General features: G+C 39.5%; 1 protein-coding gene across 1 annotated transcript; it reads right to left on the bottom strand.

The window, feature by feature from the left end:
• cep76 (centrosomal protein 76) lies at positions 1-19,403 on the bottom strand. Its single transcript, XM_038306237.1, has 13 exons — positions 19,183-19,403; positions 15,561-15,716; positions 13,367-13,451; positions 13,043-13,267; positions 12,768-12,953; positions 10,036-10,133; positions 9,296-9,424; positions 8,866-9,054; positions 3,756-3,922; positions 2,618-2,777; positions 2,297-2,470; positions 1,709-1,926; positions 1-311 (listed from the first exon to the last, which is right to left on the bottom strand). Exons 1-13 carry the CDS (start codon positions 19,243-19,245, stop codon positions 173-175), a joined length of 1,989 nt encoding a protein of 662 aa, XP_038162165.1. The 5' UTR covers positions 19,246-19,403; the 3' UTR covers positions 1-172.
• Between the last annotated feature and the right edge of the window lie 4,728 nt (positions 19,404-24,131).

Here is a 24,131-nt window from a genome sequence, read left to right as displayed (position 1 = left end):
TGCAGTTGTTAAAATTTCAGTTTATTTGCAAAAATAAAAAAAATGTCTTCAAACATAAATATTCTAGTGATTTATAAAATAATCTTTCCTCAAGTTTACTGAGGTCAGATCAGTGTTCTTGTGGAGCCGTGCGTCCTGCAGGGGTCTTTGTGCAGCGTAGGACATCAGGCGGTCAGAGCACAGAGCGGTATTTACAGGCAAACATCATCCACACTGCGCAGGCATTCTCAGGATACACAAAAACCCGGACACGAACGGCAAGCCTCACATGGTCGCCACGGCAACACACTATCTCTTCACAGAATGGAGACCTGTAAGATAGGAGAGTAGTTTATTAAAACAACTGTCAGGAGTCTGCGCTCACCTGCAGACATGGACACCACTTTAATTTTGAGCTTAGAATGAATTATTAGAAAAACTTCAAAAGTTCTAAGAACAGAATTGTGTGAACATGTGTAAAAAATCTTCTAGCCTTCATTGACTCTATACAGTCAAATATATATACACAAACACCAGAGTTTGGTTCAGTTTCCCCTGGACTTTATGGAAGGTCATATTACTGTTACAGTACAGCAGTTAATGTCAGGCTGGGTTAACTTTGGGTTTCTGCGAGAAGGTTGGGTTCTGCTACCAGACGTCATCAAAGGTGCTGTAACCTGAAGCCTTCCACAGAGATTAGAGAAAAACAACGCAAGCCTTTTTCATGCCATATTGAGGGATGTGGGGGGCATGGGATCAGAGATTTCATGAATGGTTTACGACTAAATTTGACTCTCAAAAATCCAATACCAAAAACGGCCAGAAGATGGCAAAAGTGCATCTATATCCTGTGTTGCTGTTAAGCATTCCAGGAGCACAGCCTGCAGAAGCAAGCGCCTAGTTCACCTAACTTCCTGCACCAGCTGCTAAATAGCTCGCCATCTCGCCCTGTCTGCTCCAGCAATGCCCAGCGCCATTTATATCAGAGACCTTTATCGATGGTGGTGACATCTTCCCCAGAGTTCATGAACTGCATTAGGCCCACTCCATGCAATTCCATTCTCTATATCCTTCGGTCTTTCTCTCCAAATACAAAGTTTTATTTATTTATTTTTTGACTTTTTACACGTCTCTCTGTTGAATGGAGCCGTTAACGGCACAAGGTGAATTTCCATGTAGAACTTCAGCACTGAACCACAATCTATCTGGCGACTTGAGCAAGAAACGAGAGGAGGAGGTACACGCGTTCCTAAGACCCGCCCCCTTCTTCTGATTGGCTAATGCTGTTAGTTTCAGAGTGCTCTTTTGCTACCATTAGCTGACAAATGCAAGAGGGATTTCGATTGTCTTATTTACGGTTAATTTATTTTCTAGTGATTTCTTTTACCCACAGGCAACCGCTACGAGCCGGAAATCCAGCCTGGGGCCAGAATACTTTAATCCCTGCTTCCATCTTTTTCTCTGACTTTGAGTTCCTTAGACAGATGGTCTGGAGCGGAGCAGAGTCACGGAGGATGTGGAATTTTGGGGTAACACTGTGGGAGGAAGTCAGAGTACCTGGAAAGAATCTACATAAGCATGGGGATAACATGCTGCAAGGCAACACTGCTACAAACTGCCCCACTGTGCAGCCCCCTAAACTTAACAAAACACTTTGACTTTTGCTTTGAGTAACACTAAGAAATAGCTGATTAGAGCAGAAGACCAGGGTGTTAGAGCAAGATCTGACCTGAGGCAGGTGGCGAAGGCTCTGCGAGCGTTGCGGTGCAGGAAGTGAATGGGGAACCCTTTGAAGGTGTGTCCGTCCGGCACGGCCCTCCTTACTGCGTCCTGGAACTCTTCGTTGCCACAGGAGACGCCGGTGCAGCGCTCCATTTCATAAGCCGACAGTGCCGAGGACAGCAGGTAGGAGAGGTGGTCGTCCCACACTGTGGTCAGATCAAGATCCTGGAGACCATGAACCAAAAAAAAATAAAAGTTATTCAACCATTAATTGGTCATATGATACTTAGAGGGATTACATCCAGTTTCCTGAGCCACACAGCTACAGCCTCCATTTTCTCTTTTTTTTTTTTCATTAATTTATCACAAACTGGGCAGGAAGTGTAGCAGATTTAGACAGAAAAGACATTCAGTTCAGTTTATTTCACATTGCTGTGATCTTTTTAAAGAGGGACTTTCCCGCATTATAAAAACTGGACTTATGGGGTTGGAGCATATATTGCACTGTTCCCGCTACCCTGCCATGAATTTCAGGCCCTGTGGTAAACTGGTAAATCTACTGCTAAACCACACCCTGTCCGCTACTGAGTTTTACCTTTCTATGCTCTGACACCAGGAAGCGCATCTCCAACTCCAAATGGTTGCTGGCCACAGCAGGATCCAGAGACGGAGCGCAGAGAGGAGGCAGAGGAGGTAAAGATGTGGTGGATCCTGGAGCACAGACAGACTTCAGAGCTTCTTCACTCATCGCCTTCCAGCGTGACGGATTCTAAAGGAAAAACACTTTGAAAATATCCTCACAGACCCAATCCTATTTTAGCTTGAAACAAGCTGTAAGTTCATGGACTGTTACAGATTGTGGTGGACATAAATGTAGCTGCCGTATCCACCAGGTTTGAGCAGCCAATGATCCTACCTGGAAGTCAAAGACACAAAGCTCCACAGCATCAGAAGGCTGGCAGTTAGCCAGGAAGGTCTGGTGGTTGAAGACGCAGCCCACGGTACGATAAGGGGCCGAGGATTTCGGTTGGGGGGCCAGAGGGGGAGCGTCTGGATCAATTGGTCGGTGCAGATATCTGATTACAAATACAGAAGTCAAATCATTAAAAAAAAAAAAAAAAAAGGATTTAAATTTACCACCACTTGGTTACAAATTTCCCTGCTAATTTCTTGTTCAGTAGCTCAGAAATATGGATAATGTTTGATGAAGGAAAACTGAACTTTGATAATTCAATTCAGTTTATTTCTTTAGCACCAATCCATGACACACGTCATCTCAGGGCACTTTACAGATCACCAGATCACACGGGGAAATTGATTCAAAGTTTTGTATCTAAGGAAAACCATCTGATTGCATCGACTCATTGACTCGAATGCAATCCCTCACACTAAGCATGCTTGTAGCGACAGTGGAGAGGAAAAACTCCCTTTGAACAGGAAGAAACCTCCAACAGAACCAGGCTTAGTGTGAGCGGCCATCTGCCGAGGCCGACTGGGGTTCAAGGAGACAGAAGCAGTCATAAAGAAAGAAGAAGAAATACAAAAGGCAACTATAGATCAGCTCCACATGCGGCCCCGTCAAGGAAACACAGCCAGGCAGACGAGCTCTGAGCCAGCTCCCATGTCAGAGGATGAAGAGAGCACATCCAGCCAGTCACAGTCAGAGAAACAGGGCTACACTGAAAAACAGGCCAATTTCCAACATCTAATTTGCTGCCTCACTGTATGCGGCTCACTTAGAGTGTAGTTATAAAAGAGCCAGCCTTAGAGAGTAAAGGTGGCAATAATGCATTTAGACCTGTGTTAAAGAAGCACAGATGAGGCTGCGTGAGTAAACGGCTTGTGTCTGCTTATGTCAGCTCTATGATGGCTGTTTCAAGGAATCTTAATAAAATATATCCAGCCATCCATCCATGCATGGATTCATATTTATATCAGCTTTATATTAAGAACAATAAAAGATTTCCTGAACGTGTTTTAATTTTGGACAAAGTGTAACCAGATCAAAAAGGTGCAACTGTTACATTTATAAAGAGATTCAATTTCAATCCAACCTGTGTGCTGTCAGGCTCTCCCAGAAAGTGATGCTTCCATCAGTACCGCGTGTCAGGACCCAGGCATGTGGACCACTCTTGGCCTTGGTACCCACACAGACATATGCATCCAGCCCAAAGCCCAGCAGAAGGCTGCAGAGCAGAGTGGCATGGTCCTCACAGTCTCCCTGTGGTATGACAAACAGTGATGTTTTGGGATCTGTGGGGACTTGTAAATATTAAAGCCACAACATCTTCTTGCTCTCTGTAATAGACTTAGAGCCTGATCAAACCCTTCAAATAAGAGGCACTAAATTGCATATACAATTTTTTTTTTTTGCACATACAATAGGTTTTGCACTGTTTGTGGTCTACCAAGATTGCTACGCACATTTAAGACATACAAACAAGGTTTGTTTCAAAAAAGTCACACAAAAAAAACAATCCATGGACTTTACTTCCAAGTTTAAAGACGTTTCACTTCCCATCCAGGAAACCTTTTCAATTTGAATGTCAGAAATAGTGTTGAGTTGCAGTAGAGTTACAGTAGCTTTTGCTTAGAAAACATGCAAATTGAAACGGGTGAATGGGTCCACCCCTTTGGTATAGGGGGTCGTTTGGGTTCTTTGGTTAGCTTCCATTGCCCTATACCTGTCTATGTCTCTGAAAGTGGATCGTAAAGGGAATTGTTGGCCATTGCAGGCTAATAAAAGGAGCAAAACGACTCCCACTCCAAAGGAGTTTCATCCATTTCAATTATAGGATGTGCAAACAGGTGCGCAGAGAAATACCTAGAAGAAAACTAAGGGGAAGGAAAGTGACACAAGGGGGCAACGGAGAGTAACTGAAAAAAACAATAGAGCTGGGAACCAATATGACAAAAGGAAAAATAAAACAATGACCAAGGGAAAAGTAAACTATGGGAAACAGACTTGGTAAAGTAGAAAACTAATGTGCCATGGAGGAGCATAATGTATAGATTACAGAAACAACAAATATAACAAACTAGACGATAAATAAATAAATACCAAAAACACAAAAGAGATAACTGAAAAAACTAAAATGGAGGAACAAAACAAAAAAATAAAAAAATGATATAAATCCTAAAAACAAGACAGAATAACATAAATTCAAGCGTAACTGAAAACCCAAAGTGAAAACTAAACAGGACCAAGGAGTCCAGATGGGCAGATCAGATGACCTCCTTTCAGATTCAGTAATCATCCATTTACGAAACAAGAATAATTTTCCTTTACGCTGAAATTAAATTCTCGGTTTTCCTTTGAGCCTCTGCAGACGGGATGATCAGAATATTTGAGTGTTTTCCTCGAAAAATTACAGCTCAAGGTTTTTGCTGCTGAAAACTAGAAAACTAGCTTCCTGAATTACTGGGACTGATTTTCTGAATGCTACGTATACTGCTTCATCTAAACTAACTTACTGCTGAATTAAAAGCAAAATATTTCCTTAGCTGTGAGGAAACAATAGATTAACACTGACCTCTGTGCTGATAAAATAGAATGAAACGCTGCTTATAATCGATTTAGACACAAAGGATGCCATTTTAACAGGCTAAACTAATTTATCACTTTTCCACCTCAGTATGTAAGGAGACAACAATATCTCAGAAGGAAAGGAAATCAGTTCTAATGTTGTCAAATTAGCTTAAACAGTAGAATGCTTTAATATAACGTGTGCAACTTTTCCAGTAAAAAGGTTTTTTAGTAGGGAGCTGCTGCTTTGTGTGCTGGCTTTGGCTGTGGGCAAGTCAGAATGATAGATGTTCCCCAGAAGTGCTACTATGGATGGTAGCATCAGAACAGGCTGCAGTCTGATGAGGCTAAATTAATTTTCCCTGAAATGAAACTCATAAATCAAAGCTGACAAGGGCCACTTTGTAGGAATTGTGCTGTGTCTATCCTGCCAGGCTCTTACTGAGAAGCACTGAGCATTCATCCTGTGGAGGTCTAGGAAATTCCCCGCTATCAAATGCAGCAGCCAGTCAACTCTAGACTAATCTTTTTTCCTCAGAAATAGGATGATCCACCATATTTAGAACAGGGGTGTGAGTGGAGACAGGTTAGCAGAGTTTGTGAGGCTTTCCAGATACTGGAACGTCGTTCCAGGTTTAAGGACAGGATGATTTAGAAAAAAAAGTACAGTTAAATCAATCACACTACGGGAATAAAATCATAAAATTATGAGAATAAAATCATAGCATTATGAGAATAAAGTTATAAAACTATGAGAATAAAGTCGTAATACTACGAGAATAAAGTCATAAAATTACGAGAAAATCATAATATTAGGAGAATAAAGTCCAAATATTACGATAATAAAGTTGTATTTTATGAAAACTCTTACAAGAAGCACCGTCTTCCCCAAAATGAGGAATGTGGAGCATCATGTGAAGTTACACTGGAAAAAATCAAAATCTAGATAAGTCATTTTTTCTTAAAATAAGTGCATTTGTTCTTGGATTGAGGAAGCAAAAGAGACATTTTGCAAATGGAACAGGACAATTTAGACTAAAATAAAAAAAACATAATTGCATTGTATTATTTAAAGTGCATATGATCTAAATATATTATTTTAAGAGTAAAAATACTCATTCCATTGGCAAACTATCTCATTTACCTACTGAAATTAATGGCAAATACGCTTAATTTAAGAAATGTTTACTTATTTCAAGATCGTTTTTCCAGTGTATACTTTGGCTCTGGTTTGACAACTAAGGAAATCTTTTAGCACCAGCATCAAATTCTGAACTTTATTGACCTCACATTGGAGAAATTTATCTCTGCATTTAACCTATCCCCTTGGTGAGCAGTGGGCTGCCTTTGTGCGACGCCCGAGGAGCAGTGTGGGGTTAATTGGGCAGAATGTCAAAGTGAACTCAGGTTGCTGATTGGTGGAGCTGGTCGGCCGTCACATGCTGGTCGGAGCTCCAAGCTTTCTCTCTGAAACGGGTTGTAGTATGATGACTTCATTCTCGTAACATTACAATATTTATTCTCAAACTAAAAAAAAAATGTTTTAATCTCTAGCCTGGCCCGTTTTTCAACAATTTTCCAAAAAAGAGGAAATGAAATAGCAATCTCACTAAATATGTTTATATTTATCTGTCATTTTTATTTCAAATTGTCTAGATGTGTTTTGCTTTACATCTTCTACATTATAACAGAATTTCAAGATACTCCTGATTTTGAAGGCCAACATAATCAGGGTTTATACAGAAATTAGTAACTCTAATTCAATGCTTTTTAATGCTCTTTGAAATTATTATAATGCCATAAACAAGTACCCATGACGATAAAGAGAGAGACTCTAAAAATATCTATGTATTCTAAAGGGCCTTGAGAAGATGTTAAGTCATAGCACTGAAAGTGAAATGGAACTTGGCTCGAAATATTTGAAAACAGTAGATACTAAAACACATGCTACAAAAATGACTATGTATGGAAAATGCTACCAAACATGGTACATATGGTACAAAGGATATATTTCTTTTTTAGAAAAGTGGAATAATGCATGAGTCTCAGTTGGAGTATTAGATTTTCTTAGCATTGCAGCCATAAGTGTGCCAAGATTTATTTTCCACAGGTGAAAGATTCGGCTATTTCTGAATCCTGAAAGATTGCCTGAAACAATTTGGATACACCTTCATTAGAAGCACATGAGTGGTGTTGAAAGGCTATGTTCACGCACCAGAGCACCTCCGCATGCAGTGTTGTATTGAATCCAAATATTGTTTGGAATGAAGGAATGAAAGATTTTTTTCCCATCATTACGCTTTGCGTTTCCAAAAAGGCGAAGTGAAAAGTAAATAACCCAGTCCTTCTTTTCACTGTAGACAAGTCATGATCTGCTTATCTGTTCTCCATTTTTCATGTGGATGAAATAATAGCTGCATGAATCATGACAGTTGATAAGATAGAGGAGAGCAGGACGCGGGGTTACCAATCTACTTGCTCTGGAGAGCAGAGTTTGGTGCTTTTATATGTTGATGCCAGTAGCAGAAAAAAGTTTGGCGCTAGGCACTTTTTTGAAATAACAGCGCCAGAGGGGTCTGAAAAGTGGCTAAACATAGGGTTAATATTATAAGCGTTCTTTATTTTTTTAAGCATTTTTTTTTATGTATTTATCAAGGCTGCAATTTAAAAAACTGAATTCTCCATAGCTGTTTTAAACTGAATCTCTTTCTCTTTGTTTACATTCGTGTATACAAAAGGACAAAATAAATCTGTCTATAGCCCCATTTATACTACCCTTGAAAAACCGATCCATGCCGAGACCGGTCCGAGCTGACGACCGTTTACACATCACGCTATCTCGGTTCCTCGTCTCCTCGCCTCCTAGTGACAATCTGTGGTATTGCTGCCAGTATTAAGGGAGGAAATCAAGCAGTTTGTTGGCGGTAATGCACCAAAAGTTGTTTGCCAACCGCCATAAAACACAAGAAGAAGACGACAAAGAAGGATGGAATCAAGCAAATTAAAATGGTGGCGGCCATCACATTCAGAAAGTTAATCTTGATTATTATTGCTGTACTTCGGTGTTATTATTTAAAATGCCATTATTTAAAATGTTGCGTGGAGAAGATTTTGATTGTTGTTTATAGTTGAAGAAGAAGTCGTTCTTCTTCTTCTGTTTCCGGAGGGGCATTACCGCCAACTACTGGAATGGAGTGTGAATCGCGATGTGCAGCCAGACGGAGATGACGCGTTCTGCTCATGCGCTCTTGTTATCAGAAAACCGAGCCAGGGAAAAACCAAGCTGAGCCCACCTCTGGAACTGGTCTGCAGTTAGCTCGGTCCGGTTGTGTCTCGCTCGGTTCAGTTCAGTTTGCTTTCCATTTACACACGATAAGTTATCTCAGTTACTGAGCTCGGCATGGTTTTTCAAGGGTAGTGTAAATGGGGTATATGTCTCTATGTTCTGATGGCATTTTGGCGTATGGATTTTCATGAAAAACATAATGTGCACAAATAAGGAATAGTTGTATTAACTATACATGTAAACAGAGTTCTTTGCCCCCTTTGGTCTAGAAGGCTTACAGCCGTACATGTTTGAGCCCTTGCCTCTCAACGCTGCCAGTTCTGTTAGCTCTGCGCCTGCCGAAGTCACTCACCTTCCCTCTACACAGAAAAGCCATCAGTGTGCACCACTGCTCCTGCTTGCCCCCTCCTCCCACCACCGGGGCTCGCTCATGGGCGAGAAGGCTGACGAACCGGGCGGCCTGTCTTGGGCTCTCCAGCAGGCGGCCGGCCCGTAGGACACGTACGTAGGAACACACTGGCCTGTTCACCCCGTTCTCATCCTGTGAAAAGCACAGAAAAACATTTCAGGAGTATAGAAATGAAAAGGGAAGGCCTCAACTATTTAGGGACAATGATAAGAAAAGATGACAACTTTTCCCTTATTTTGTTTGTATTATTGACCTCCAGAAAAAAAAAGTGGGTACAGAATCAAAGGTCAAATGGATCAAATACAAGAATACCTTAAAAAGAGGGAAGGATATAAGAAAACAAAGTTCTTTGAATTCTAAAGGGAAGCCAAACCTGAGCAAAGATCTTGACCAGTTTGGACTGGTGAGACGATCGGATCTCCAGGAACTCTCTCCACCACTGTTTGGCGTAAACCAGGAAGAGCCTTTCCTTCTCTGCCGTTCTCTGCCTCTCCAGTGATTGCTAAAAGCAGAGTTCGGTGACATCAGCATCCCCATTCAGTGTGTTCATATTTCACAGGACCTCATTGATGGCTTTTCCTGGGAGGAACGGCTCTGACAGCAGTAATGGAATTCTGTGGTAATAATTCCTCATGTTCTCACAGCGGCTAAGCTCATTCAGAAATAAAGGAAATAAATAAACCACAAGTACAAGGAAGTCTCTTAGTCACTGAGACAGAAAGTCTGGAGCGGCTGATGCCGATAAAATAATCTAGATGGACCAAATGAGGTCTTTTAACGGCTCATATCAAAGTAGCATGTTTCTTTCCTTAAACATTTATCATAAACCTTTATTAAATGTTGTACTTATTATCCACACTGGATTATCTCAGATTATTATACTGGTTATTGTGAAAGATAATCCATCATAACATTTTAAGTTTATCATTAGAAACTCTTCTTGAGCAAGTCGTATTTTTAGAATTGATGCCCAGATGAGAAACAGAGAGGAAACAAAATTGGCATACTTTACTATTTCTGGTCATTGCAATATTAACTAAAAATATCTTGATCATAGATTTTTGACTATAGATCAAGTCCATCACCCCGTTCTACAGGTCCTGCTGCTCTTACCTGTGTACTGATGATATCGGCGCTCAGAGTCTCTTGGAGAGGAGGGAAGAGCTCCAGGCTGACGGTCAAAATGCCTGCAGGGATTTTACTCTCACTACCTGGTGACACACAATCATTTCACTCAAAGCTGTATGTTCATCATATCACAGGAGACGACACAGAAGCAAATCCCACTCTATGCTGCAAGTTCTATTTCATCAAAAAATACTTTAAACTAAACCCAAATATTGGACAGATGGCGTAGCTACATACAGCTCGAGGCAAACTTTCATAGATGTGCCGTTTAAAGTCTAAAGGTTCTACATGCTGTTTTTCTAAGCCTTCTAAGTCAACTACAAACATATGATGATGAAATGTTGCATTTGAAACTACAGAATGTTAATTTGTTATGTAATATTATGCTACGTGATTTGAACAGCAGAAGCAGAGGGTTTACATGCAAAGTCAATTGTTGAGGCGCATCAGAAGGTCCTGAGCTCATGAGCTTCTGAGGCTGGTAATGCGCTGATGGAAAAATTTAATTTTTGCTGCCCGACGCACGAGCTGGCAGGGAGACCGTCTCAGCGCTGCTGATGCAGAGCGCTATGATCACTCCTCTGAAATAGTTTATTAACAACTAAACTAAGGATAAGTGTCAAAATCTGCCTGCAAAATATGTTTGTTTTTATTATTCTGGTTCCTGCAGTTTGTACCACATACAGCCGTCACAAACAACAGCTGAAAAACCCCAAGAGGCGACCAACCTGAGGCAGCTGCTGCTGGGGGATTCCCAGTGACAGCGCACTGCCGGTATGTGGGGGTCTCAGCGCCTCTGACTGAAATATTTTAAAGGCGGGATCGTAATCTTGATTAACTGACTGAACAGATGGTGTTTGGAGGTGGACATTCTTGCATAAAAATTTTTAAAACTACTTTCTTATTTTCTTATTACAGCAAATATAGCAAACAGTGTCTATAGAAAATATATTAGGGGTGGAACGGTTCACAAAATCCACGGTTCGGTTCACGGTTTCATGGTCACGGTTTTTGGTTTGGTTCGGTATATGTTGATTGTTAGCATGACATGTTGGTCATGTTGCTGTTAGCATAAATAACACGTGTTGCACAATGTTGCACACTGTGGCACTTAGATCCACAACTTTCTTTCCGCCGTCATCGTAGGTCACTCTAAATGCAAAGCAGACCTATAAAGTGCTGCTGGCGTGTCTTCCAACTCCTGTTCATTCCCACTCGCCATACCCACACAATTCTCCACAACAACAGATTTTTTTCTGCTACACCCGGCTACGCTGCTTCACTTCTTCTTCTTCTTGTTTACTACTGGTGGTTGGCTTTGGTCGCAGTACCGCCACCTTCTGCTCTGGAGTGTAAACGCTTCGCCTATGAGAAAAAGGAGCAGAGCACGAACCGAACGCAACACACGCGAACCGAACGCTTCAGACGGTTTTCATAAACCGTTCCATCCCTGATAGATAGATATATATATATATATATATATATATATATATATATATATATATATCACAATATATATATATATATATATATATATATATATCACACAGCAAAATCCTTCATCGTCTTTACCATTCCTTGTTCCTTGAATTCCTTGTCCAGCCACTTTTGCTGAAATTGGCATTTTTCCCCTGATTCTCTAGCTTTTTCTCCACCTCAGGTTTCTTTTCCAAACATACGGCTTTTACGATCAACCGGAAGCAGTTCTGCGCAGTTATAAATCGCAATATGAAATATCTAATGAAATTGTTTTTATAAACTTTTTCTTTTTTTCAAATAAAGCATTTTAAATGCCACGATAATCTCATTTGTTGAATTTTAATGACAATTAAGGCCTTAATTAAAAAAATAATGTTTGATTGATTATTAATGACCCGTGGAAACCCTGGCAAAGCCACTCGCTGCCATTGAACACAGGAGCAGCTCAAGCATCAGATGCATCTGTAAACACAAGAGCGGCTGCAGCGTGGTATCAAACCACATTTGGTGATTAGAGTCTTCTTTAGGAAGGCTGGACAAAGTCTGAGACCTCCCACAGAAAAACACATTTTCACTACTTTGACATTAGCTGAAAAAGGAATAGTTGCAGTCACTCCTGCAGGCCAGGTGCTAAAGGTGGCTTCAACAGGCTGGGCCACGCGTTTCCCAGGGAGACAGGGAGTGGCTGCTGCTTGTCGCTTAATCTGCAGGAACCAAGAAATTTTTTCCAGTTCCTGAGGTCACAAGAGACAGAACACAGAAAAACTAATTTGCCTCTTGGTTAATACATACTGATTAATCCAGATGTGCATGACCTCAGTAACCGTGACGACATTGGCCAGACACACCTGGATTAATCAGTGTCTCCGGTTATGAAAGATGGGAAAGAAGTAGTGGAGTTGGTCATTGGACTCTTCCTAACAAAAAACTCTGATCCAAATCCTGAAAAATCACAAAAAAAGGATCTAAGACACAATTTGAAGGAAAATCTCGGTGCAGACAAGCGAGAAGCCCCAAGACCTGGCTTCAAGAACAGATCCTTTTGTTCTCTGAGTGGTGAGAATGAGAAAAACCCGCCTAGCTTCTCATCACAGGGAGAAACTGGGTTTTTATAAAGGACTGGCATTATCACATAATAAAAATCTTAAAAAATACTTTTTATGGCTTTAGTGCAAAAACATGAAGAACGATGCAGTTTTACACATTATCTTATTTCATCATCATCCAGTGATGCTCACCGACTCCCATCAGCTCTACAGGGAAACATGTCTTGCAACTGGGCGAGCTGAGGACTCTCCTCCAGTCCAGAAAGTGAGAGGAGACAAGCGTTGTTTCACTGGAAGTGTCCGTCTTGATCAGCACAAAGTGAACTGGATCACACATAGACAGCATGGTCGTTGCATCTACCATCTTGCTTCCATCTCCTGCAACAACAGGAACAAATGCCAGAAAACAAAAAAAAACTGAGACAGACATCTGATGATTGATTCCAGTAAAGGTGGTTTCCTCTTACCAACGGCATCCCTGTGGATCTCTAGAAGGAAGCCTTCCTTCAGGTCAGGATCACATGCACAGGGAACTGGTTTGGAGCGAAACCTCTGGTTGCGGAAGTGCAGGTAGAGTGTAAACGTAGAACACACCTGACCAGGTAAAGGCTCCGATTCCTGGAGGTGCTCGAGAAAGGCCTTACCTCCAAGTACTTGAAGATAAAGGTATCGCCTTGATGGATCAAGATTAGCTTAGATCAAATCAAAACAAATGACAAAGTCTGTTAAAACACAGATGAGGGGAGCAGCTCCATTCATTTAGCTCATGTATTATGAGTCATGCTGCTTACTTCTCTTTAGATGAGTCCTATCCTGGTCAACATTATGGGCAGCAGGCTTGGGAGGAGATTCTGCTTCTATATTTGTAGCATTTTGCTACCATAAAAAGTGAGAAACGGTCAGTGGTATTCAGCATGACAGAAACTTTAAATAAAGTCTCCACAATAGTAGCAAAAATATTTAGAGCAGTTATCAATGTCTACAGTTGCAGGGAGATTAACTGGCCAGTAGGAGTTAGGGGGAATTCCGTTAATCAGTTGTATAATTTTAAGGCATAAAAGAAATGTTTTACATTGTTTGTAGGCAGAGATGTCAAGTTACAAAGTACAAATACTTTGTTATCTCACTTAGGCAGAAATATTGGTTATCTATACTAACTGGAATTATTATTTTTTTGTACAACTTTTTACTTCTACTTACATTTTTTTATTATTATCTCTACTTTCTACTCCTTACATTTTAAAAATAAGCTTGTTAGTCTTTTTTTAATTTAAGTACATTTTCATTGCAGCCTGTTAGAATAAAGAAAAAAAAAAATTTCAGAATTGTGGAAAATGTTCCTTTAATGCATTTGCACAGCAACCAGTATAAGGTTTAAAGCATCTGTCCTTAAAGGAATAGTACACCCAAAACATGATTAGCCTTCATTTTCTACTCACCCCCATGCTGAACAACACTCTGGAGTACTTTTTTGATATCTCAAATGCATCTGGAGATCTGGGAGGTTTCTTGCTGTCTGCTGACATTCAAATAATGGAGGTCTATGGTGCCCAAGGCAGAAAGGTCCATAAAAGTCCACAAAAAACGTGTCAATATTCCTCCATACTGCTCGTCCAATGTATTCCAAGTGTCCTGAGTGGGTAGCATCCAGAATTTACTCGAAACGAAGTCATTTAGAATGTTTTTAGAGCATAAACAGTAGTGTATAGGATTTCCTAAAAGCGCGCACCTGCGCGTTCACGACGCGAGTTCGCGAGTCTACGGAAACCGCGGCAGACCAAACCAGATGAAAGTGCGCATTCAGCATCTGCTCTGCCAATAATGGAAACGTAGAAGAAGAAATGTGCTGTTTACCTGTGCAAAGAAAGAAACAACGAAAGAAAAATGTCTGAGGACTTCAGTGTTGAGGAAGAGCATGAGTTCTTTGCCGAGCTGAATGCGCACTTTCATCTGGTTTGGTCTGCCGCGGTTTCTGTAGACTCGCAAACTCGCAGGCGCGGACTTTTAGGAAATCCTAAGTAATCCTCGAGTAAATTCTGGATGCTACCCACTCAGGACACTTGGAATACATTGGACGAGCAGTATGGAGGAATATTGACACGTTTTTTGTGGACTTTTATGGACCTTTCTGCCTCGGGCACCATAGACCTCCATTATTTGAATGTCAGCAGACAGCAAGAAGCCTCCCAGATCTCCAGATGCATTTGAGATATCAAAAAAGTACTCCAGACTGTTGTTCAGCATGGGGGTGAGTAGAAAATGAAGGCTAATCATGTTTTGGGTGTACTATTCCTTTAACATTTGTTATGCATTACTTTACTTTTATAATTATAAAATAGTTTTAATAATTATACTTTTACACTTTAATTCAGTAAATAGCTTAAGTTGATACTCTAACTTCTATAAAGTGATTTTTAAACAGAAGAATTTATTCTTGAGTAATAAATATAGGAGAAAAAGTAGCCTCGGTGGCTACATGTTGAAGGTAAAGCTTTAAGCAGAGCTTTGCTCTCATAGATCATATTTTAGAAATGGAACTTTAACTTCAGCTCACAGTAAATTTTTAATTGTTTAATGTTGTCAATATTTTAATACCGTGTGGATAAGTAGTTTTGACTATTCAATGGAAGAAACTGTGCTTCAATTAATGCTCCTGCACAGTTAACACTTCGCATACCCCTTACAAATGGAGTTCTTATAGAAGCATTTTGGTTATTTTTCCTAATATATTTGGGCAGGTTGGCATTTCTTGTTATTACATTGACATTAGTTTTTGACGTAACAAAATAATTTTTTTATGTTACACAGGTAAAAAGGTTTGTCTTGGATTCCAATAACAGTATTGGTTTGAAATTTTGACTTTAAAGCATTTCACTGAGTGTCCTATGAAGGGTTAAACACCCTGTAATTAACTCAGTTTTGATGGAATCCAACCAATAGACTACTGAAGTCTCAGCTAAGTGAGTTTAAAGTCTGGTGGTAAACCTGGGTAAAGTGGAGGTCTTTCATCACGTTGTCGATGATGCCTCTTCGTTGGAGAGCTTGAACAAAGTCTGCCTCAGACAGATGTTGATGCCCTGAGCCTTGATCATCCTTTATAGTCTCTGCCAGCACCTCTCGGATCTTCCCGTGGATGTCCATCTGAGAAGCAAGACAAACGTCAACATTTTTATTTCTGCTCTGGGAAAATGACATGGAAAGAAGAACGGAGGAAAATGATAGAGCTTTATTACAGGTGATCTGCTGTACGGCGACGTTTCATCATGAAAGCATCTATAAAACCTGACTAAGCAGTATTAGGTGTCATATTTTACACATCCATGTTTTGATAATGGAAAATAAAATAAAAAAATGTCTTTCTACTAAACTTAAACCTTAGTTAATCCTTAATCTAGTTTTTGTGCCAAAAATGTAAATACTTCCTAAATTATAGCGTGCTCTTGTTTTCACAGTAAAATACATAAAAGCTAAATTTTCCAGGGTTTTCTCCCCCTGGAATCAAATGAACTGCTAACTCCATTTCAGTGCAATCGTATCCTCAGCGCAGGTCAGGCTGTGAGAATCCAGCAGATGTCTGATAACTGCCACTTCTTCCAAGTGCCAGAGAAAGATCATCCATTTCCCATCACATCCCACATTTAAGACGACGATTTATTCGATAAGCATCTCCAGCAGACTCAAGTGGAGGCCTCTCCAACTGCCTGGATCAACAACTAACTGTCAAACAGACCAGTTTGAAGTCTAAAGGATTATGTGTCGATCAGGTGGTCGGCAGCTCAGGGGACATTATTATTCTCCTCATTTTCACCCTGAACACCTTCAGCTGGGCCGGGAATCGCTGAGTAAGCTAATAAAGACGGGTGCTCTGATCTGAGGACAACTCTGGGGATTATTTGTCATAAAATAAAGGATATAATAAAAAAAAAAAAAGCCCAGAGCAGCCTGCCTCTGAAAGCTCCCACAGCCTCTCAATATCCACCTAATTTTGGGAAATTTGCCTATTTTGCATACCCAAATGGAAAAGCAAATAACTTAGGAACTGGAAGCCCAAATTACATGTATGATACATTATTTGAAAGGTAACACCATCTAGTTTCTGAATATATAAATGAAAAATGGGTGAATAAAACACAGCCCAAGCTGCATCAGTTCAAACATGACTCAAGGTTGTTTTTTTTATTCTAAAAAATAATAGGTATTTTTTGAACAGCAGTAATAACGACATGCTTGCTTGTTGTGGCGGTCATGTTTACATTTTGACACGCTGCCATATCTGTATTAATTGGGCTTTAGTGCTCACTATCACCAAATACCTGTAAAGGGGTATCAGATGTGGTGAAATAATCGTTTTATCGGTTGATTCCAAAAGAAAGCAAGCAGCCAGTTAGTGAAGCCTTTCAGACATCAACACATATTTAATAAGCAGCAGATTAGTCTTCAGTTTAGAAGGGTTTTATAGAATTAACTCAGCATTGGGGGAAAGAAGCATCAACCTGCACAAAAGTAAAGATTTTTAGACCAAATTGCAGCCCTCCTTCTAACATATAAAGCCTTAAATGGCCAAGCTCCATCTGATATCAGAGATCTGATTGTTCCTTATGTTCCTAACAGAGCACTTCGCTCTCAATCTGCAGGTTTACTAGTGGTTCCGAGAATTTCTAAAAGTAGAATGGGAGGCAGATCTGTTAGTTATCAGGCTCCTCTCCTGTGGAACCAACTACCAGTTTTAGTCCGTGAGGCAGACACCCTGTCTACTTTTAAGGCTAGGCTTAAAACTTTCCTTTTTGATAAAGCTTATAGTTAGAGTGGCTCAGGTTATCCTGAACTATCTCTATAGTTATGCTGCTATAGGCTTAGACTGCTGGAGGACATAGGGACCCCTATTTCATCATTTTATCTCTTTTCTCCTAATCTACAGAACATGTTAGTTCAATCTCTAACGCTCTGCTCTCTCGGCTTTTTCTCATAGTAGCTTCATCTGATCTGTTCCTGTTTGGCTGTGACTCCATCAAGAGAGAAATATCAGCTGTGCTGCTGCCATTAACACCTTTGTTTATAGATGTTGGAGATCTGCCTGTTTTTCAGTGTGGTCCTGTTTCTCTGACTGACTAACTGGATGTGCTCTCTTCATCCTCTGACATGGGAGTTAGCTCAGAGCTCGTCTGCCTGGCTGTGCGTTTCCTGGACGGGGCCGCCTTTTACAGTTGCTTTATGTTTCTCTGCCCATATAAAACAAGGACCACCAGACTGAATGACTGCCGTCTTGTGCTGACCCTCTTTAAATCCATTACTGGATCTGATACAGAGTCAGCAGGTCTGTAGATGATTGGGCAAACATGGGCTTCACTATTTTCTGCAGCAGCAGGACTCCTGAAGAACCTCCACCGAGATGCTGTTCGTTGATTTCAGCTCTGCTCTCAATAATATCATGTCAGCCCTGCTGTAGGACAAGCTCTCGCAGCTGAAGGTGCCTGATGCACTCACCAAGAAGGCCAAGCAGAGGATGTACTACCTGTATTAGCTGAGGTAGTTCAGCCATGCCCTTCTACCCACCACCAGAGAATAGAGCAGGCTGCAGGGTATTGCTCACTCTATAAAGAGAGGACTTCCTTCAGGAACTGTAAGGTGAGGAGAAAAGCTTGCAGCTGCCTTTCTACCCTGAACACTAACAGCTTCAGGCTCTGCCATCAGAATCTAAATGTTTTGCAAACGGGTTCTGGGTTCCAGGTGTTGATGTGGAGGAGATTAAGGGGGATCTGGGTTCCTTAAAAAACTGTTTTCTAGAAGATTTGCACTGATCATTTCTATTCTAACAATAAGAAAAATCTCAACTGTTTAATCCAAATGATAGTTTTCAGATCAGATTTATGTCCAAATGTATGTTTGCTTGTCAATATGTAGCACCTTATGACCTAAACAAATCCCTCATACATGTAAAACACAACATGCAAGCCTCTTTTCCTGACCTTCCATCTGAAGGAAAAACAACCATGGGGTTTCAATGCTGCAGACTGAGGGGGAACTATTTTATGGGGTAATAATGTACAGTATTAGAATTAAAACATCCTGAAAAACTAACTTCTTCCAAAAATCCAGAAAGAATAAGTTTTGTTCCTTGTGGATTTTCAAAGACCATGAACCATCGCTGTCAAAAGGCTGAAAGATCATAGATCAGATCATCTGTAGGTAAACTTCACAGATCTGAGCTTTATAGAGAACATGTGTCCAGATTTCAGAAAGCAGGTGACAAATAGCAGAATAAATCAAATGAAAGATTTTGAATAAACTGGATTTAAACTCTGAATTTCTTCAATGTGCTTTGAAAATGTAATTAAAATATAACCATCATTTTACCCAGACCTGTGCAAATATATCATAAGCAGAACATAACAGTAGATTTATGCAATGATAGAAAAAGTAGGCTAATACGGTTCACCGTGCTGTCATTAAAAGATAAATAAGTACAGGTATAAGTTTATTATATTCTGTGATCAGTGGACATACGATCGACTCAAAACGTTCCTCATACAACCGTCCCCATTAGAGAATATTAAATACTTATAAATAATATACCGCATGATGATAAAGAAGACTGATGCTAACTCACCTTCAGCAGATGGTTTTGTATTATCTGCTTTAACTCGGAAGCTTTTTCTGGAGGTAAACACATTATGGTTGCTTAGCTTTAGCGACAAGCAAAGCAACTAAAAATACATCTATGCTTTCCTGTTCAAGCTGTACTTGATATTTGTAAACACTGGAAACCTCCTGGCACCTTGTTTGCCTCGAAAACCAACTGCCAGTTTTAAACTTTGGGGAAAGGGGAAGCGGTGAGACGTCCATGATAATGCCTGAAAGAAAAGGGAAACAACATAATTAAAAAGTTTATACATTGTTATTTAAAATATCTAAATACTCCAGTTAAAGCTATTAGTCTACCTTTAATAGAAAAATAAAAGTTTTAATAAAAAAAATAATAATTTAGAACAGTAGAATGTATTCAGGTTTCACATTGGTCGCATGGGTGTCTTTACCCATAGCGACTACTAGCAAAAGGACCCTTTCATTAGAAAATTTGTAGTTCAAAAGAAATGATGTTCTGTAGTTTGTTAATGCGGCCCCGGAGGATTGCATGTGGATGGTCGTTTGGTGCATGGCGCGTGTTTTGAAGCTGCTTATGGAGAAATGTCTTGGGCCGTGAGTAGTGAGGAAACAGGAAGCGATTCTTGTGGGATGGAAGAGGGAAATAGTGACAATGAAGGTTGGAAGATAGCAACATCAAAAAATGAGAAAAAGCGGAAAAAACAGAGATCAGTTCAAGGGGAATCTAGTTCAGAACAATCCAGTGATGATCATTCCATACATTCCACAGCACAACAAAATGAATTCAAAGTCATATTCAAAGTCGTTAATCAGGCAGACTCTTTTACAAATTGGAATCCGGTTCACTTAACAAAAACCATCAATAAACTTGTCGGAGAAGTCAGAGGTGCCAGAATTCTGTACAGTGGAGACCTGCTAATTAACTGCAGAGACAGCGCCCAGCAAGGCAAAGCAATACGGATCAACAAAATTGACGGGATAAGAGTTCAGTGCAGCCTAATGGAGAACAAAAAGATCAGCAGGGGAGTCATTGGAGGAGTTCCTCTAAAAATTTCTGAAAAAGAGATTCTGGAAAACATAAGCGGTGCAAAAGTAAAAGAAGTAAAACGGTTAAAAACAACAAGAAACGGAGAAAGATCTGACAGTTTATCAGTGCTAATTAAATTTGAGGAAGAGCAATTACCAAGCAAAGTATTCATCGGTTACATAAGCTATAATGTCAAAATCTACAATCCTCCACCATTGAGATGTTTCAAATGCCAAAAATTCGGTCACATTGCAGCAGTTTGTAAAGGGAAACAGAGGTGTGGAAGGTGTGCAGGAGAACATGAGTACGGAAAATGTGGAAAAGAAGCTAAAATAAAATGCTGTAATTGTGGTGGAGAACATACTGCTGCCTATCGCGGCTGTGAAGCAAGCAAAAGGTCTGAGGAAATTAAAAAAATGAAATTTGAGCTCGGAATAACCTACGCTGAAGCTGCAAAAAGGATCCCATCTCAGTCAGAAAAACCCAAACCTACAGTTCAACACACGGCAAATTCCAAACCTCTAGAGAATCAAAAAATTGATGAAGACTCACTTATTGTTAAAAAGACAAATTTTGTTCTTTTCATGGTAGAAGTAATTAATTGTACTGCACAGACAACAAAAAAAACGGAAAAAATCAAAATAATAGTGAAGGCTGCAGAAAAATATCTGGACATTAAAGATTTGAACTGGGAGATGGTTGGAAGTATGATGGGAGGACCGATGGGACCATCAGAAACTGGCAGAGTTAAGATGACCTAGAGTAAATTAAAAATTATATGGGCAAATGTGATTTAGTATTATGTTGGTTTAAGTTACACAGGTTTTTTTTTTTTTTTTTTTTTTTTTTTTTTTTTTTTTTTTTTTTTTTGGGGGGGGGGGGGGGGGGGGTGAATCGTTTTCTGTTTTCTTGCTTTACTCCATATCAGTTGGTGGCGGTAATGCACAATTCACAAGTCTGCCAACCGCCATAAAACCCCATTAGAAGAAGAAGAAGAAGTTTGTTAATGCTCAGGTTAATGCTAATGTTAATGCTAATGTTAATGGGTACGTTCGAATTTATAGGCAGCGTCTTCCAAGCATCCGGTCTACCTGGACTGGGTCCTTTGAAGTCTTTGAAAATAAGGAGACCGGAATAGTTTTGCCTCTGAATTCAAACAGCTGTACCTTATGCGGCTTTTACCGCCTTACGCTCTGTCGCCTAGCAACCGTGACAGTTGACACACAAAGCAGGAAAAGAATGAATACTTTTCAAAACAGTTTCTTTTTTACTTTGGGGTGGGGGGGTTATTGTAAAGTCATTTTGCACATCTCTGATGTTGCTTCTATTTTTCAAATATCCATTACCGTAAAAATGTTATGTATATTGGTTATTTCTTTCAGAAGTTTGAATTCTGAAAATGACCAGACTTTTCCTTTATGGCCAAATTGTTTGCTGTTGTGAGCTTAAGCCATGCTCCTTTTATATGCCTTGAAATTCTATTCTATTCATTTCGGTTCCAAATTTCAGTGTCAAATCAAATGAGGAATCTTTTTTTCCGTGTCTCTAAACTTAAATCCTGTAGAAATTTGTGGAGCCAAATAAAGAGAGAAGAAGACCCCCTCTCTCCACCTCCAACCATGTAAACTGTTGGGAGGCTCCATGAAAAGGGATCCAACTAGGAATTGACAGCAGGAGCACTAATGTTTGTCATCGACATTTTGCATTTTAAAGAAAACAACAAAAATCTTCCATTACATCGTTGCTCTAATCATTTAATTAATTGTACCACCAGATTCTTTCTGAAGGACTACCTGAAATCCAAGCCTATAGGTTAACATTCAATCGCTATACCCTGTACTACTAACTGATTTTTGTGAAATTATATCATGACAAATGATTTCCATGATCATATGCCTACTTAAATAATTACAAATAAATATTTAACTCTATAAATACTCTACTATGGCTCAATGGAAAGAGTAGAACTCTTGTCATGTAAAACTTTCATTTCTGGATTAGTAATTTTGACTAATAAAGTGCTTCATAACTATTGTTAATAATCATCCATTCAATATAATTAAAGAAAAGTTAAATATATGTGTCAAACTATTTAAACAAACAAGAGGGAAGGAAGAAAAACACCAAATCAAATAATATCACAGATTAAAAAGATCTGTTTGATGGATTTAAAGTTTCTGGGATTAAATCAGGGACTGGGAACACATTTATTTTTTGGCCATTTGAGCAGCGACAGGGTCCACCTGGTAATGATAAAATGATAGTAAAACCCACAAATGAAAACAAGACTTTCTTGTGACAGTGCATTCACACTGTCTTTTTAGTTTTTATGTTTAATACATTGAGACTTACAGCAACTTCAGGCCTGTTATGCTATAAGAGGCTGCTTGTTCTGAACAACATATACCTAGAAATCCAGGCAAAGAAAAATAGAAGTAAAACTTGATTATTGATGATCAGATGTTTGTCAGAATATGTGACTGAATTATATTCTTAAAAAGCATTAAAAGGAGCTCTTAAAGCTGCTCTTAACATCATTTGCTCTGGATTTTTTGTCATTTATTCTTAAAAAAGTGCATTTCTTCTTTGATTGAGGAGGTAAAAGAGACATTTTAGAGACAATTTACACTCAAAATAAGAAAACACAATTTCATTTATTTAATTATCTTAAGTGTAAAAATATTAATTCCATTGGCAAACTATCTCATTAACGTCCTCAAATTAAGGGTAAATACACTTGATTTAAGACATTTTTACCTATTTCTAGATCATTTTTCCAGTGTCTCTCTAAAGTTTTGCTCCCCTGGGGGGTGTGGATGAGCATGTTGCAGCACACAAACAGTGAAATGACAATAATAATTGAGGTATTAGAGGGCTGCCAGACCAAAAAATACTCAATTACTATTTAATAAAAACAAAGATAACTCAAGATAAGGTAGGGCAGCCATAAACTGATGTGAAATCATAGTAACAACCTATAGCTTATTTAATACTTAGTTTTATTTAAAGAGTTTGTCCTGAGTGATTTCTTTTCAGGATAAAGAGCCAGAGAGAGAAAGCTTCAAGGTGTAAACACAGAGCTTTCCTTTAGCAAGCAGGTTTGTAAAACAAAACTAAAAAAAAGAAAGAAAAAAGGTAAGTCTTTTGTTTCGATTACTTAAAACCACATGGAAACACATTGTTTTTTTCAGCATTTAGTTTTCGATCAGATTGGATAAAGTTTGTTTCTCCCAGCTGGATCATCCAGACACATCTTCCTTTGACTGAAAGTCAGAGTCCACACAGAGGTGAAAAAGTGTTCACCAGAAGAAAGCGTTACCAGTTCCACTGTCTCAGCTATATGTTCACCATGGTACATCACACATGATATCTGTAGAAGGGTAGAAATGGGTCGGGAAGGCTGGCAGTAATACTGTAGGATCTCCAGGGAAACAATCCTCTATATTCTCCTTATCTCCAGTCTAATAATGTTTTAGACTAAACTGGATTTTTTTAAATCATAGTGGGAAAAATTTTGAAATGCTCTAAACACTGGAGATCTTTGCCTTGAAAATCCCTCAATGTCTTCTGAAGATTAATTTTAAAAAATCAAACCCACTGGGACTTCAAGCCTGTATGGAAGAACGACATAACAGCTGAATTTACTGTATGAGAAAGATCTGGGACGACCTGATCTAGTGCAGAAACAACCTCGATAAGACGGTCTGTCGACCATAGACATGGATGAGGTCAGCAGCGAGGCCGACGTGCCTAGAGGGCGGCCATCTTGGATTGGAGCACAGTTCAGAGTGGCTGTGGGAATCGAGGCTAATGTCTTACATGACCTTTCAGTTAGATTATAAATTTTTATTCAGATTAAAAACTATTTAAACTGAATCTGGATGAGATTTATGCAGTTATATATTTTGCAATTAAATATTAATATG

Source organism: Cyprinodon tularosa, unplaced genomic scaffold (genome assembly GCF_016077235.1).
Source record: "Cyprinodon tularosa strain WSP-4 unplaced genomic scaffold, ASM1607723v1 ctg577, whole genome shotgun sequence".
Taxonomy (NCBI): Eukaryota; Metazoa; Chordata; class Actinopteri; order Cyprinodontiformes; family Cyprinodontidae; genus Cyprinodon; species Cyprinodon tularosa.
The sequence above is the reverse complement of the archived record's forward strand: the minus strand, read 5'-3'. Positions and strand labels throughout refer to the sequence as shown.